General features: G+C 39.1%; 1 protein-coding gene across 1 annotated transcript in view; it reads right to left on the bottom strand.

The window, feature by feature from the left end:
* Nucleotides 1–12,861, bottom strand: part of MYO3A (myosin IIIA) — a 131,610-nt gene that overhangs the window by 13,537 nt on the left and 105,212 nt on the right. Inside the window, 7 exon segments of the mRNA XM_048048503.2 lie at nt 3,690–3,828; nt 4,500–5,003; nt 5,005–5,479; nt 6,591–6,714; nt 9,945–10,031; nt 10,687–10,849; nt 12,172–12,283. Of these exon segments, the coding sequence (XP_047904460.2) occupies nt 3,690–3,828; nt 4,500–5,003; nt 5,005–5,479; nt 6,591–6,714; nt 9,945–10,031; nt 10,687–10,849; nt 12,172–12,283 (1,604 nt within the window).

Consider the following 12,861-nt stretch of genomic DNA (forward strand, 5'->3'; position numbering starts at 1 on the left):
GGTAATTATAGGAGCAGGTAAGTTCTAAAACTGACAGTGGCCACCTACCCACTGATGAAGGCAGACAAGCATTCCTATCTGGCATAAAGCTATAAAAACAATTCACATGTTATATGTGTAAAATGACATATAAAACCAGTGAAGCTGAGGAAGATATGTAAATAAGTGTAAACCACCAGAGTAATTAGATGCAGGCAAATACTACATGATTTAAACAACTGCTAGCAACCTCTGCTTTCATAAGAGTAGGGCAGCAAAGGTTGCCCTAGAGAGAAACCTGCAGTAAAAGTGTATCCTTCTGTAAATGTGTGTTTATAAACTGTACTGTAACACATAATGTACGCAAGAGGACAGGAAGGCTCCTCCCTGTTTAATAACAGACAGTCATCACTCACCATGTCTACCTGCTTCACTTTAGCATGGCAGTCTGCAGCACATTATCTCAAATCTTTATTTTCTGTAGTTGTCAGAGATCTCACTACACTGCATGCAGAAAGTAAGAAATCCAGGCCGCTGGTAACTCCTGTTTTGTAGACAGTGCAACCTACATGATCATAGGCATACTTTTATTTACCTATTCTGTACATCCAGGTAGATCGTATTTGCTATAATAAATATCTGCTTAAGTTGAGACAATGCAGCCTTGTGATTGAGTTCTGTAACGCTTAGGCTCCAACCAGCTCCCAGGCACACCTGGGAATTGCTGCAGCATCTTCTTTTGACTGATCTTAGCTGGAAAGGAAACAGTTTTCCTGTCGTGTGAATTATGTTTGAATGTAGAAAAAAAACACATTCACGTTCCATACCAAGAAAGGTCTTTCAGTGAGGCTTAGCAGTTATAAATACGGCTGCAGGGATGTGAGGAATCAAGGCTCAGGCCCCTGCTGCCATCCCGCCATGCCCTAGGCGAGCGGCTGAGCTGCTGTTCACTGTCAGACTGACCGTGGTGTGGAGACTGAAATTTCATGTCATGGCTTGGAAGGGACAAAGTTTGACTAGAGGCCAGCTGGCTTGCCTTGCTTTTATAACATTCACTATCTGTCAAAAGTCACCTTTGTCACATCTATCACGAGTAGCCACACAACTTGTGTGAGGTACGACGGGAACGCAGCACACAGGGACTACAGCTGCCCAACTCAGACCACCTGGGCAAGAAGGGCCAAGGAACCAGACCCAGCTCCAAGTGTAATACTGCCTGTTGTACCATGGGACAGCTGGCTACAAAAAGATTGGGAACAACAGTTATAATAAAAGCTGGCTTTGGAGCAGTTTTACTTACTGGAGCAGAGCATTAAGTGAGTTACTGGCTGGAGAGCCGTAAGCAGGCTGGAAAGGCTGGTTTGAGATAGAAGAGGCCAACTCATGATTTACAACATTTAAGGGCAAAGCAGGACACTAGCAGGCCTGTGCCTTAGTAGCACATTTCTGTTTGTACTGAATTCATTTGTAGCTTTGTGGTCAAATAGTACCCACTGTTTCATTTGAAATGCATTCACGTTGAAAAGAGTAACTCTGTCCAAACATGGATTATGATTACCATTGCTGACATTTTTTGCAAAAGGCAATTAGACATTATTAACAAACAGTCACTTTTTGCACCTGTAACTTAAAGAGAAGAAAAAAAAAAGGATCAAAACATTCCCAAAGACTATGCCTGGTACACAAAAGAGCAAAGTGCTGTCATATCACACATGCACACATTGCCAGGAGAAAAAAATAAGAAAATAAATCCTCCTTTTGTTAAAGCCACATAATACCAGCTTGTAAAAATGTCGCATTTCTTTCTATTCATCAAAATGAGACCAAAGTCCTTATGCCACTCAACAACTGTTTCACTGTTGTTTTAAAAACTTGGGACTTGGTTCAAAGAAATGTATGACGCTCTTCACTTCCACGTTCAAAAAGATACAAGCAGCACTTTCACACACTTCACCATTGGAAAAATACTGTATTATAACACCACAGAGATGTAAAACACTGTGACATTTTCAAAAACAAAGGGAAGTTAAGTGGCTGACTGGTAACCAATTTAAGCAGGGTTGCTTGCACAGGTGACAAGCTCTGACATTCGCTTGCCTCTTGCAGAGCTACTTAAATTTATAGCAGCGCTTAGGGAGGACGTTGTTCTATTCTGCGCATGGCATGAACATACTGATACACTTTCACTGTGTTCACTGGTGTAAGTAATGAGACCTTTAACTGGTTAAACAGGGATTTTTTTATTCTCATCCCTCTATCTACCTCTCTTCCCTGGCTTCTGGAGGAAGAATGTGTAAGAACCAAGAGCTATTTTCCATAGCACACATTTTTAATCCCTCAGATCTACCTCATAAAAAATCTGCAATATTTAATAAAGAACTCAGTACAAACCCAAACATTATTCAGCCTTTAGTGAAAGATCACGAAACTTCGTTTTTAACTTCACATTTGTATTCTTTTTGTTATTTTTTGGGAACAGGTTGATCTACACAGATTATCTAGGAGCAGCCAGTTTATACTTGGAGGTTTAGATTTTCAAAGCACCAAGCCCTCATTTTAGATGCTTGACCTCTTGAAAGGACTGCAAAGTGGGGGTGCAGTACCTTTAGGATCTCTTCCACTTAGCCATGGGATCTGAATGATGTTTTAGCAAACATGGCAACCAATGCCACAACGTTATAATGCAAGTATTACAATTGGCTCCGGGCAGCCAGGGGCACTTCTGCACTTGATCCCAGCTGTACAGAGGTGAGCAGAGCTCTTCCCCAGAGGCAGGGAAGTGGCATAGCTGGCACAAGCTGCCCTGCAGAAATGGAAGCCCACCCAGCCAACTGCCATGTTTGCCCTCGTCTTCCTCTGCATCTGCGGCCCAAAAAACAGGCTGAGGAAAACCCATTACGTCCACTCCAACTGAAAAGGCTTGAGCGACTTCGTCAGCTCTTTGTGGACCTCCTGGTGGGGCACACTCTGAATGCCATGTCTTCCACCTACCAGTACTCCTCCCCACTGCACCTAACCTGCTCCAAGAATGGTTACATTTTGAGAACCCTACTGCCCATGCTAACTGGAATATATGTATCTTCGGAGTGTGTCTTCAGAGGTAATATCCTCTTAAGTATGTAAGTCAAATGGATGCTAATTATTAATAAGAATTTACTTATAATTTTAAAGTCATGCCCACCAACACGGGGAGGAGTTGCAAGTATTGCTAGACTCAGTTGCACTTCTGGGTAGCTAAAATTTTTACTCAGCATAAATGTGATAAACCGTGGCAAAGTGTTTGACATAGTACCTAAAAATATTTTGTTTTTAAAACATAGCTGCATATCTCATCCATGACACATACTGCTGAGGAACAATGAATAAAAAAGAGTCAATGTGGATTTTTTACCAAATAAAATTATTACTAGATATGCTGTGTCTAGGCCTCATGATGATCCATTCACCAATCTTAAGAAGCGCTGAAACAAAGTACCAAGAAAAATGGTAAATGTGTAAATCCCAGTCATGCTTGGACATTTCTCTGGAAAGTATTTTTCAGACACATACCGATATGAGGCTTAGTACAGAAACAAACAGCCTGAGTTACATGAGAAGCCAGAGCTAGTTCCTTTTCTAGTCCCTGGCCTTTAAACCATGAATAGGAGTTGTTTCTTGACAGCCCTGTTAACAAATGAAAATTCGGCCTAAACAGTAAGGTTCAACATTACCTGACTGACAAACATTAGAAGAAAGTTGGTCATTAGTTTGCTTATCTTTGGACAGCATCACAGGTCTCAGCTGATGTGACAATATCATTTCATTTAATTTTTGCTGCAACGCTAAGTAGTCTTCAGATAATTTCGATATCTGAAAAAATGTAACACAGGATTTCTCATTATTATATAAGTAAGTATATATATGTTCCAAGGTAAGCAAGGGTAAAATGGTGGGCTTGATAATGAATTTAAAAGGAATTGCTCCAGCTACTATGCAGGCCCCTACCACACTTACCTCCCAGCCCTCTCCTTAAAACCAACCAAACAAAAGTGTAGGAAACCCCACACTACTGCCCAGTCCTGCAGCTACTTCATATTGGTTCACTCAGGTGAGCAGATGGTGTCTTGCTGATGTCGGGATGCAGAACAGCTTCTGCAACTGTAGGCATGCATCTTGGCACACATGCAAGTCCCTGGCACTGACACAGCAGCTTACAGTTTTATTTACAGAGACATTTCAAATGCTGAATTAAGGGCCTTGCTTGGTAAATGCACATTTCAATAAAGCCAGAGCTTCTGCATTTAGGTTAATACTGACATAATTTTTCCCCATTTTTCTAACTTCATCTTTCCCTCCTTCCTGAAAAGGGTATTTCTCTTGCAGCCCCAAATATGCCTTTTTATGCAACACGAATTAAAAATACCATCAATCTCAGTTGAGAGAGTGAAAACTTGGTTCCACTGAAGTCAGTTAAATAACTTTGCCATTCTGTCATTGCTCAGTGTGTTATGTTTAACAAATTTAGCTTATAAGCTTCTTACCTGCCGCGAAAAAGCTGCCAAATCACAAGGCTCTTTCTCTGAACCTCCCTTCAGTGTCTTAGAGTCCTCAGCCTCCATAACAGTGCTTTCCCTATCTTTTGTTGTTTGGGGATCATTATTTTGAATGTGTACTGCTTCTGTTGGCTTCTTTATAGTTTTCTCTTGGCTTTTGCAAGGTAATTTCCCTTCTTTTCTGAGTTGTCCTCTCCTTCTGTAACCCCTGTAATTGCTCTGAATAACCACTGCTGCCTTCTCTTTGTCTTCTGAATCTCGTTTTTCTGCTTCAGCATGCTTCCGTGAGCCTCTTATTGACTCTTTTCTTATAATTCCTTTACATTCTCTATGCATCATCACTTCATGTTTCACATGGTTTCTTTCCACATCCCCATTAGTCTTGGGCTGGACCACAGCAGATTCTTGATTTTGCCCGTCTGCACTGAGTGTGTCTTGGTTAGTTTGCCCTTGCTGGAGATCAGGTTCAGCTGTGATTTTGACAGAAGCTTTCGCTGGATGACTCTTCCAAAGACGCCTGGTCTTCACCTTCACCAGCATGCTCTACTGCAGGGTTCTGCTTCATGGAAACTGTCTCTTCTTTAGTAGGCATTTTCTTTTGCTCCTGTACATTCCCTATGTCGCTATCTCTAGTGCGCTCACTATCAGTAACAGCATCACCTTCATCTTGAATCTCCTCATTCACTGCTTCTTCTAGTATAACATTTTGAAGTGGCTGCAGTTGTGCTTCAAGGTATTCGACAACAGATAATTCTTCCTCTCCTATTTTTTTACACTGTTCCTTTATTTTTTTACGGGCTCTGTAGCCTCTGTAATTGCTCTGAACAATAATAGCTGCTTCTTCCTCTGTTTTTGGAAGGGCACTCTTCACTCCAGCTGGACTTTCCTCATTATCTTGAAGTTCTTCATCCTTTTCCTTTTCACTAAAGGATGATGCATTTTCGGTTTGTTTCTTTCTAAGTGATTCCCTGAATGGAATAGAATTTTGGGAGAAATTATAGCTGAAGGAGATGAAGGATAGTAACAACTTTGCAACTACCTTTGGTGATGCTTGTGTAGTAAAAGGCAATTTGATGCATTGCAAGATGGGAAAGATTTAATGCACATAGCTGGAATTGAAGATAGAAAACCAATCTATGTTTTTCTATTGACTAATACTTCTTAATGTTAAAAGGGATATCCCTGTTAAACTGTTCACAGAAAATTGCTGCACAAGGGCAGGTGATAAAACAGAAAAAGAATTAATTGAAAGTTTAACGAGAATGTAAGGCAGAAAATTTGTAGCACCTCCACTGTGTATAAATACACACAACCCTAAATGTATTAATGAAAGAAAACTGCCTCACGTCACACTGGACTGTTTTCTTTCTATAATCCTGGGCATAGGTCCAGGTCAAACTTCAAAGACCTATTCCCTCCACTGTGTTTGTTACTGTCTATAAAACTTAAGTGCCAGGTGAAATCTGCCACGCTGTTCCTCCCCTTTGTCTCCTGAGAAAGACTTTTGACTCATTCACAGCTGCTTTCTACCTCTCTGGAGTAGTCTCCAGCTACTGAAATGCTGTCACTGAAAACAAGATGGTGATGTGCAAAGTGCTCCTCTTCAGTGACTGGGAATACAGCCATCTTGCAGAAGTATTTAGAAAGTGGTTTGCCTCCCCTTACTTTCAGCTGTCTGATCTGAGCAAGTCTTCTAGGTTCCTGCTTGTCATCACCTATGCTTATCAGACAGTGACTTAAGATGAGAGCAGTTCCTTGCAGATGCCTATTTCTTGCTCTTGTCTGAGCATTTTTTTTGCAATGAGCCAGTTCCAAAAAGAGATTCATTTACAAGTTACATTAACATTACAGGTAAAACACAGTATTGTTTATCTTTCCGCTAAATATGCCATTATTCCCTGAGCTTGAAAATATGAGAAAATTGCCTACTGACATTGAAAGAACTCCAAGTGAATGTACATTACTACATATACATCTAGAATAATTCTGATTTGCTTCACTTTTAGATTATACCCTGTTTTTATCAGTGTAGTTACTAAAAAGGGACACAGTGACAGAAGAGATGGAAAACATTACTACCTCCTCTTTTTGAAGTTCTTCCTCTCCTTATATCCCCTGTAGTGAGACTGAATTACGGTTGCTGCTTTGTTCCTTGCCCCAGTTAGTTCTTTCCTCTTCTTCCTGAGTAAGTATCCTCTGGCAACTGACATAATTTGTAATATAAAACAACCTTAGGCAACAAACAACGGGTATCCCAAACATTTCAGAGAGTTAAATGATAACATCATTAAACAAAACAAATAACAAAAACAAACAACAACAAAAAAAGGAGAAATAAGAGCATACAGACTGGGGCAGTAATTATGATTACATTTCAGCTGAAATGATTCTGTCCCACAAAACCTTTTGGGATTTCAGAAAGCTGCAGCCGTTCTACATGAGGACACAAGCAAGATCTTTCTCAGTATTTTATTGGAATGAAAAAAATAAAGGAAGATGTTGAAAGACACAGAACCATAGTGCTGTCGAAGTGCGTCTAGAACACTGTGCTCTCAGTGCCACGTACCTGCTTTGCCTGATTCAGGCAATTGATTTGACTCAAGGTCTTTATTTCCCTGGGAAACACCTGGCAATCAGACTATAGAGATTACCAGCCTGTCTTCTGGCACAGGCTTGGAACTTTAATTCCTTAGCTGAACATTCACCAGATCAGAGAGAAACTGAAAATTTTATAGCTCAGCAATTATATCAGACCTCGCTCATGCTCCTTTTGCAAAGACTCATTATTCAAAATGAAAAAGCTCAGCATGAAAAGTGAACTAAGCTCCCAAATAACCAGGCACACTGTGGCAAGCATACTCAGTACTTTTGCTTTGTGGCATGTTTAAGTTCAAGTTTCTGTTGTGAACCAGGATAAATACTCAAAGATAGGTCTCTCACCAGACACATATGCACCCTCACCACTATACCAGTTGGTAGTGTAAGGACTGGGATTCAGCTCCAGGTGAAGGTAACTAAAGTTAGGTGTGTATATGAAGGTGTTTGCAATTGTGCTAAGTCTCTAAACTCTTGTTAAAGTCAATGAGTAGTCACTAGGGGCTTAATATGCTTGCTGGCACGTGAGTATCTAGTGCCATCTGAAATACTCCACGATGCCTAAAGCATCCACATGGAGCTGGCAGACACGTCGAAACAGACTGGGCTTTCTGCTGAGAGGAAGTTGGGTGTGCCACATGAAATAAAGCTGGAGGCCAGACACGATAACCTGGGGCATCTCGAATGGCACCAGATACCAATATAGGTACAAATTTGCTGAGCATTTGGTGGTTTAGAATAAAATTACTCAAACTCTAGGCTCTGCTGACTATAAGAGGAGTTTAGAAACCTAGGTCACTTTCAGAGATCTACACTGAGGTGTCATAATCAGAAACTGAATCCCATTCAGAATGTTGCTTCAAAAATTCCTGAAGTTGCAAATCATTTCCTAATGGAAACTAGCACACTCTCCACAGTGCTGTGGTTTGGACAAGCCTGCAATTTCAAAGATTCTGCACAAATCCGCTAATCCCTGGCAAAATAAGATGAACAAAGTGTTTTGTCAAAATATTTCTGTTGAACTCTAACTCTAAATGCAATAGCAGGACTATGGGGATAGAGGATTCAGGTGATTTAACTACCCTGAGGAGATGGTAGATATGGGAACTCTCATTCCAACTGTGCTGAGTGTTGTGCATCACAGAGGAAGGTCAAGCTCACTTAAGAACAGGAGAGGAGCATAAGCAGTCTGTCCTAACACATTCATAAAACATTATGTTAGTTTTTTGTTTGTTTGTTTGTTTGTTTTTGCTTTAGCATTCCCTATTCACAATTTAGACCAGCTTGGGCTACACTAGTTGCAGTGGATCGGTGTAAGAAGCACTGTATGAAAGGGCCATAAATTACATATTGATAACTGGACATAGAGTAAAGGAACTCAAATATTTGTTCAAAGTGGCACACTTGGGTTTCATTTTGCTGTCTGGCAGGGCTTTAGAAAAGTGCAAATTGTAAAGCATTTTGAATACTTTCAGAGTTTCTTGGACTTCTTGGGCAAATTCTCATTCCATTTCCCTTTAAAAATAAGTCAACAGGAGATAATTTTAAATATATCAAGTTACATTGTCAGTGGACATGCTATGTAAGCCAAATATGGCCTTTTTAGACTTATTCTGGTTCACTTTTGAAGTTTGCTTTTGTTTTGATATTGTGGCTATCTAAGCATTGCTTTCAAACTGGAAGAGAGGTTTTGTATTGACTTAAAAATAAATAGGAAAAAATACTCTGAGAGTTAAGTAAAAATGCACTTCCTTCTGCTTTAGCTTCTTGTGCACTGAAAAAAACCTTGAAACTATGTTCAAGATAAAGAAGGTGGACGAGAGGAAACACTGGGGAGATCAACAAACTGAGTAAAGTGATAAATTCATAGTTTTGCATTTGCAAAATATTCTATAATAATTGACAAGTTTCAGATGGGTAATTATTTTTGGCACATCACTGAATTTTATTCTGGTTTTAGGTTGCTTTTTATGCTGATAAAATTATACTGACTGCAGCAAAGTGCTCTTCAGTACACTCTAACATTGGCTCAATGTAATTAACAGATGCTTGTGACAATGATTAAAACCAACACTAGTGTTGGTATATACTCATGAAGGCATATCAGAGGAAGTTTACATCTAGATAGCCTGGGTACTGGCAGCATTAGCTTATGTTTGGGGTAACTACCTTTGTAATTACTAAAAGCACTGTGCAGATTTGTGCCAGCTGTTTTCAGACCTGTGCCTCTCTGAGTTGTATTGCCACTGATTTCAGAGCTGCCTAGACTACATCTGGCTCTGGGACATCTCTGCAGGGACAGGAGGGACAGAAAGGAAGGAAAAAGGGATGTCATATAGTATACAACAAGGTGCAAGGTGATTATTGCTGCAGAAGTGGCAGAATAATTTCAGACTGAGTCCTGGCAAAAAAAAAAGAATCAGATACAAGTGAAATTACAGGTTGTAGTCTTCTCAAACATAACTGATATGTAGCAAAACCTATTCCCAACTGAACAGCATGCACACACACATTATATGCACATAATCTCATACAGGGCTTCAACAGCATCAGCTGCAATAATTAGACATAACAAATTAGGAGTGAAAGTCTTGCCGTGGCATTTAACCAGCCCACCTCCCAGCTGTGGAAAGGGCCTCTATGCTGCTTTGAGGTACACGTAGTGGAATACATTGACCTGCCTCAACCACTGCATATAGATATATAATAGATAAATTATACGTTAGAATCTGTAAATGAGCATAGTCAATCAGTGTAGCTAGGTAACAGCAAAGAATCTGGATCAACATATTGTGTTTGGATAGCATGTTAAAAACATGGAAAGCAAACAATTCTTACTTGCTTGAAGTCTAACAATGTATTTTTCCATTTTTTGATTACGTTTTGCTTTTGTGTATTCTTTACGAGCAACAAAACCCCTGTAAGCTGAAAAGAGATATGAAAAAATAAATAATCCATTAAGATACACAAAAAGGCTTTAAAAATAAAAAGAGTCTGTAAGGAATCATAGGCCTCCATTAAAATATTCATATTTTTTTTCAGGCTTTATCTTCCCAAAAATGGCAAAAAAGCACAAGCAATACGAATCTCCATAAAAAACTACATTTTATGGTGAGTAACATTATTAAGAATGAAATAAATACAAACATGAGAGAATCAAAATGTAAAATAAGATGCTGTTTGAAATATATTAAAAATTTCAACTGACGTCTTCATCAAAGGCATAATTGGTCTTATTGTCTTGGACAGTTAATACATTATATTTTCATTATTATATTGCACAACTGTCAGAGCATGTCAGAATATTATTAATAACAGTATCATTTATGCAATCATGTCCTTCCATTGTTAAAACTGTCTTTAAATGCAACATTGATAAATGTAGCTTTGGTAAGAAGATTGTCATAAGCTGGTTAAAAGAAATTTTTCTTCATAAAAATAAATATCATGAAGTATTAGATATTTTGTAAAATGTAACAGCAGAAAAACAGCAAAATCCACATCCGGCATGCACATCCATCTATCAGCTACACACATGTGCTAGATTTAAGGAAAATGCTAAATGTTTTAAAACTATTACCTGACTGTATTTTAATAGCACTTTGTTCCCTTTGTTCCTTTATCTTTTTGTATCTCCTTGACACCAGCCACCCTCTGACATAAGCCTGAATCAAAATAATCATGTCAACTGTCTCCTTTCGCATTAAATTCAGCTGCTCCACGTGATAGTATTTGAGGAACACCTTAAAAAGAGTAAGCAGACAAGCAGTAGTTCTAGTTAATGCGGCTTAGACAGAGTGGCCCTGTTTCATAGTCCCAGTGCAAAACCTCGGGCTGTAACTACAAATCTGTTTTCAAACCTAAGAGTCTGATGGTTTCGCTAACCTCAGAAATCTGATGTATATTGCATACAGGTGATCCAAATCTAAAACTTTCCCAGTTTAAATGTAAGGCATTGTTTATTTACTAAATTGCTTTTATCAAGCATGAAGCTCATGTAGATCCTTAACAACTAGCCCAGCATGAGGGATACAAACACATTCCTGGTTTACATTAGTATAAAATAGAATATGTAGATAGAGCTTGTGCAATTAAGACAACAATTACTCTCATTTTACAGAATTCCCCGTGATCTTTGATCACTCTAGTACAGATACAGGTTAACTCTAATTAAGTAAACATACAATATAGATCTCATATCTCAAAACACCCTTCCCTTCACTACATGTTATCCATTAGCCTCACTAAGACAGCAAAGGGAAATAAATGTTGAGGAGGAGGTAACTTCATGGCTTGTCCGGCCTATCCAGGAATATGTCTCAGAAGAAGAATTGTTTCTTCTGCTCTGAGGTGTTTTTGTATTTCGTGCAGTTTAGGATCCATCTAGGATCCATTTGTCCCTCTCCCTTTTCCATGCACTTCTGTTACATTAGAAGACTGAGACTTGGTGCAGTATTTGTCTGACAGCTTATTTTTTTTCTGGCAGATCTCCTGGGATCCATCATGTCAGGGCCGGGGGGGCCTCTTGGGTGCACTGGGAAGGCTGGTGAGCTAGAACCAATGGCATGAGTATGGGAACAAACATATTTCTTGTATATCAAGAAAAGCCTTCCTCCGACTTCACATATCTGAGATCTATGTCTTCTCCCAGTGCTCAACAAACTCTAGCACAGATCCCTCTAGCTGGAAGGTGAAAACCTTCTCCCCTCCCCTTGTGAGTCTGACTGCTACAAGAAAGAAGTATGAGCTGATCCTTACTATCACATTTTTGGAAAAATGATGCAAGCAGTGTCATTGTCACATACTGCTTCGTACAGGTGAGGCAGACTGTGGCCTCATTACAGTCAATCAGAATTTTAACACACTACTGGCTCAGGATTTCAGCCAGGAATCATGGAACATTACCCAGCAAAGTCTGTTTTTCTGTTTTGTTTTTGTTTTAGTACCAGGAGAGACCAAGAGCTACACCAATCAAATGGATGAGAAAACCAATTGTCTAATAAATTAAGTGACATAGTGCAATAATGCTGTTACAGTGTATATATCTATATCTATATCTAATTACTTTAGTTTTTCCAAGAACCCAGTTGTCCAGGTGAGCTTTTTCCAAGATGGCAGCACAGGTTTCCGGGCTGACTGGAGGATCATCATTTGTTTTGTAACAGATGAGATAATACCTAAAGACAAATATATGATTTGTTATTCCATTAACGGTGAACAATATATGCAAATACATTTAAATCATTCATTTAAACAATAAAAACAGTTGCATGAAAGAAAACATAGCACTGAAAAAAAAAAAGCTCACTAAAAAAATTGCTGTGATTTATATGCAGCACTAAGAAACTCAATTAAAAGTGGATGAGTGACATATTGCACACCCTGGAGGGCTGTTTAATTCTATGTCAACATTGAAAGGTTTAAAAAAGTGTGCAACCCAAATGGGGCTGTGTGCCAGTGCTTTGCTGCTCTGACTCTCTGTGAAAGTGATTTCAGTGGCAAGATAAAAATATTTGTGTTTTTCTGCCTAAATTAGCTTACTTCATATCTAGAAATGTCGCGAAGATTTCCTGTTTTATTTCAAGTGCTTAGATGGTAAACATGTGAGATTCATCCCAGCTCTTGTTACCTTCTTGGATTCAGCTTTATAGATCCTTTTGGAACATAATATTTGATGTTTTGACATATCATGTAAGCATTTAATTTGGCAAACTAATTTCTCAGAACTAACTCTGACTGAGAAAAGAGGTCAGGA

This window comes from Anser cygnoides, chromosome 2, assembly GCF_040182565.1.
Source record: "Anser cygnoides isolate HZ-2024a breed goose chromosome 2, Taihu_goose_T2T_genome, whole genome shotgun sequence".
NCBI lineage: Eukaryota > Metazoa > Chordata > Aves > Anseriformes > Anatidae > Anser > Anser cygnoides.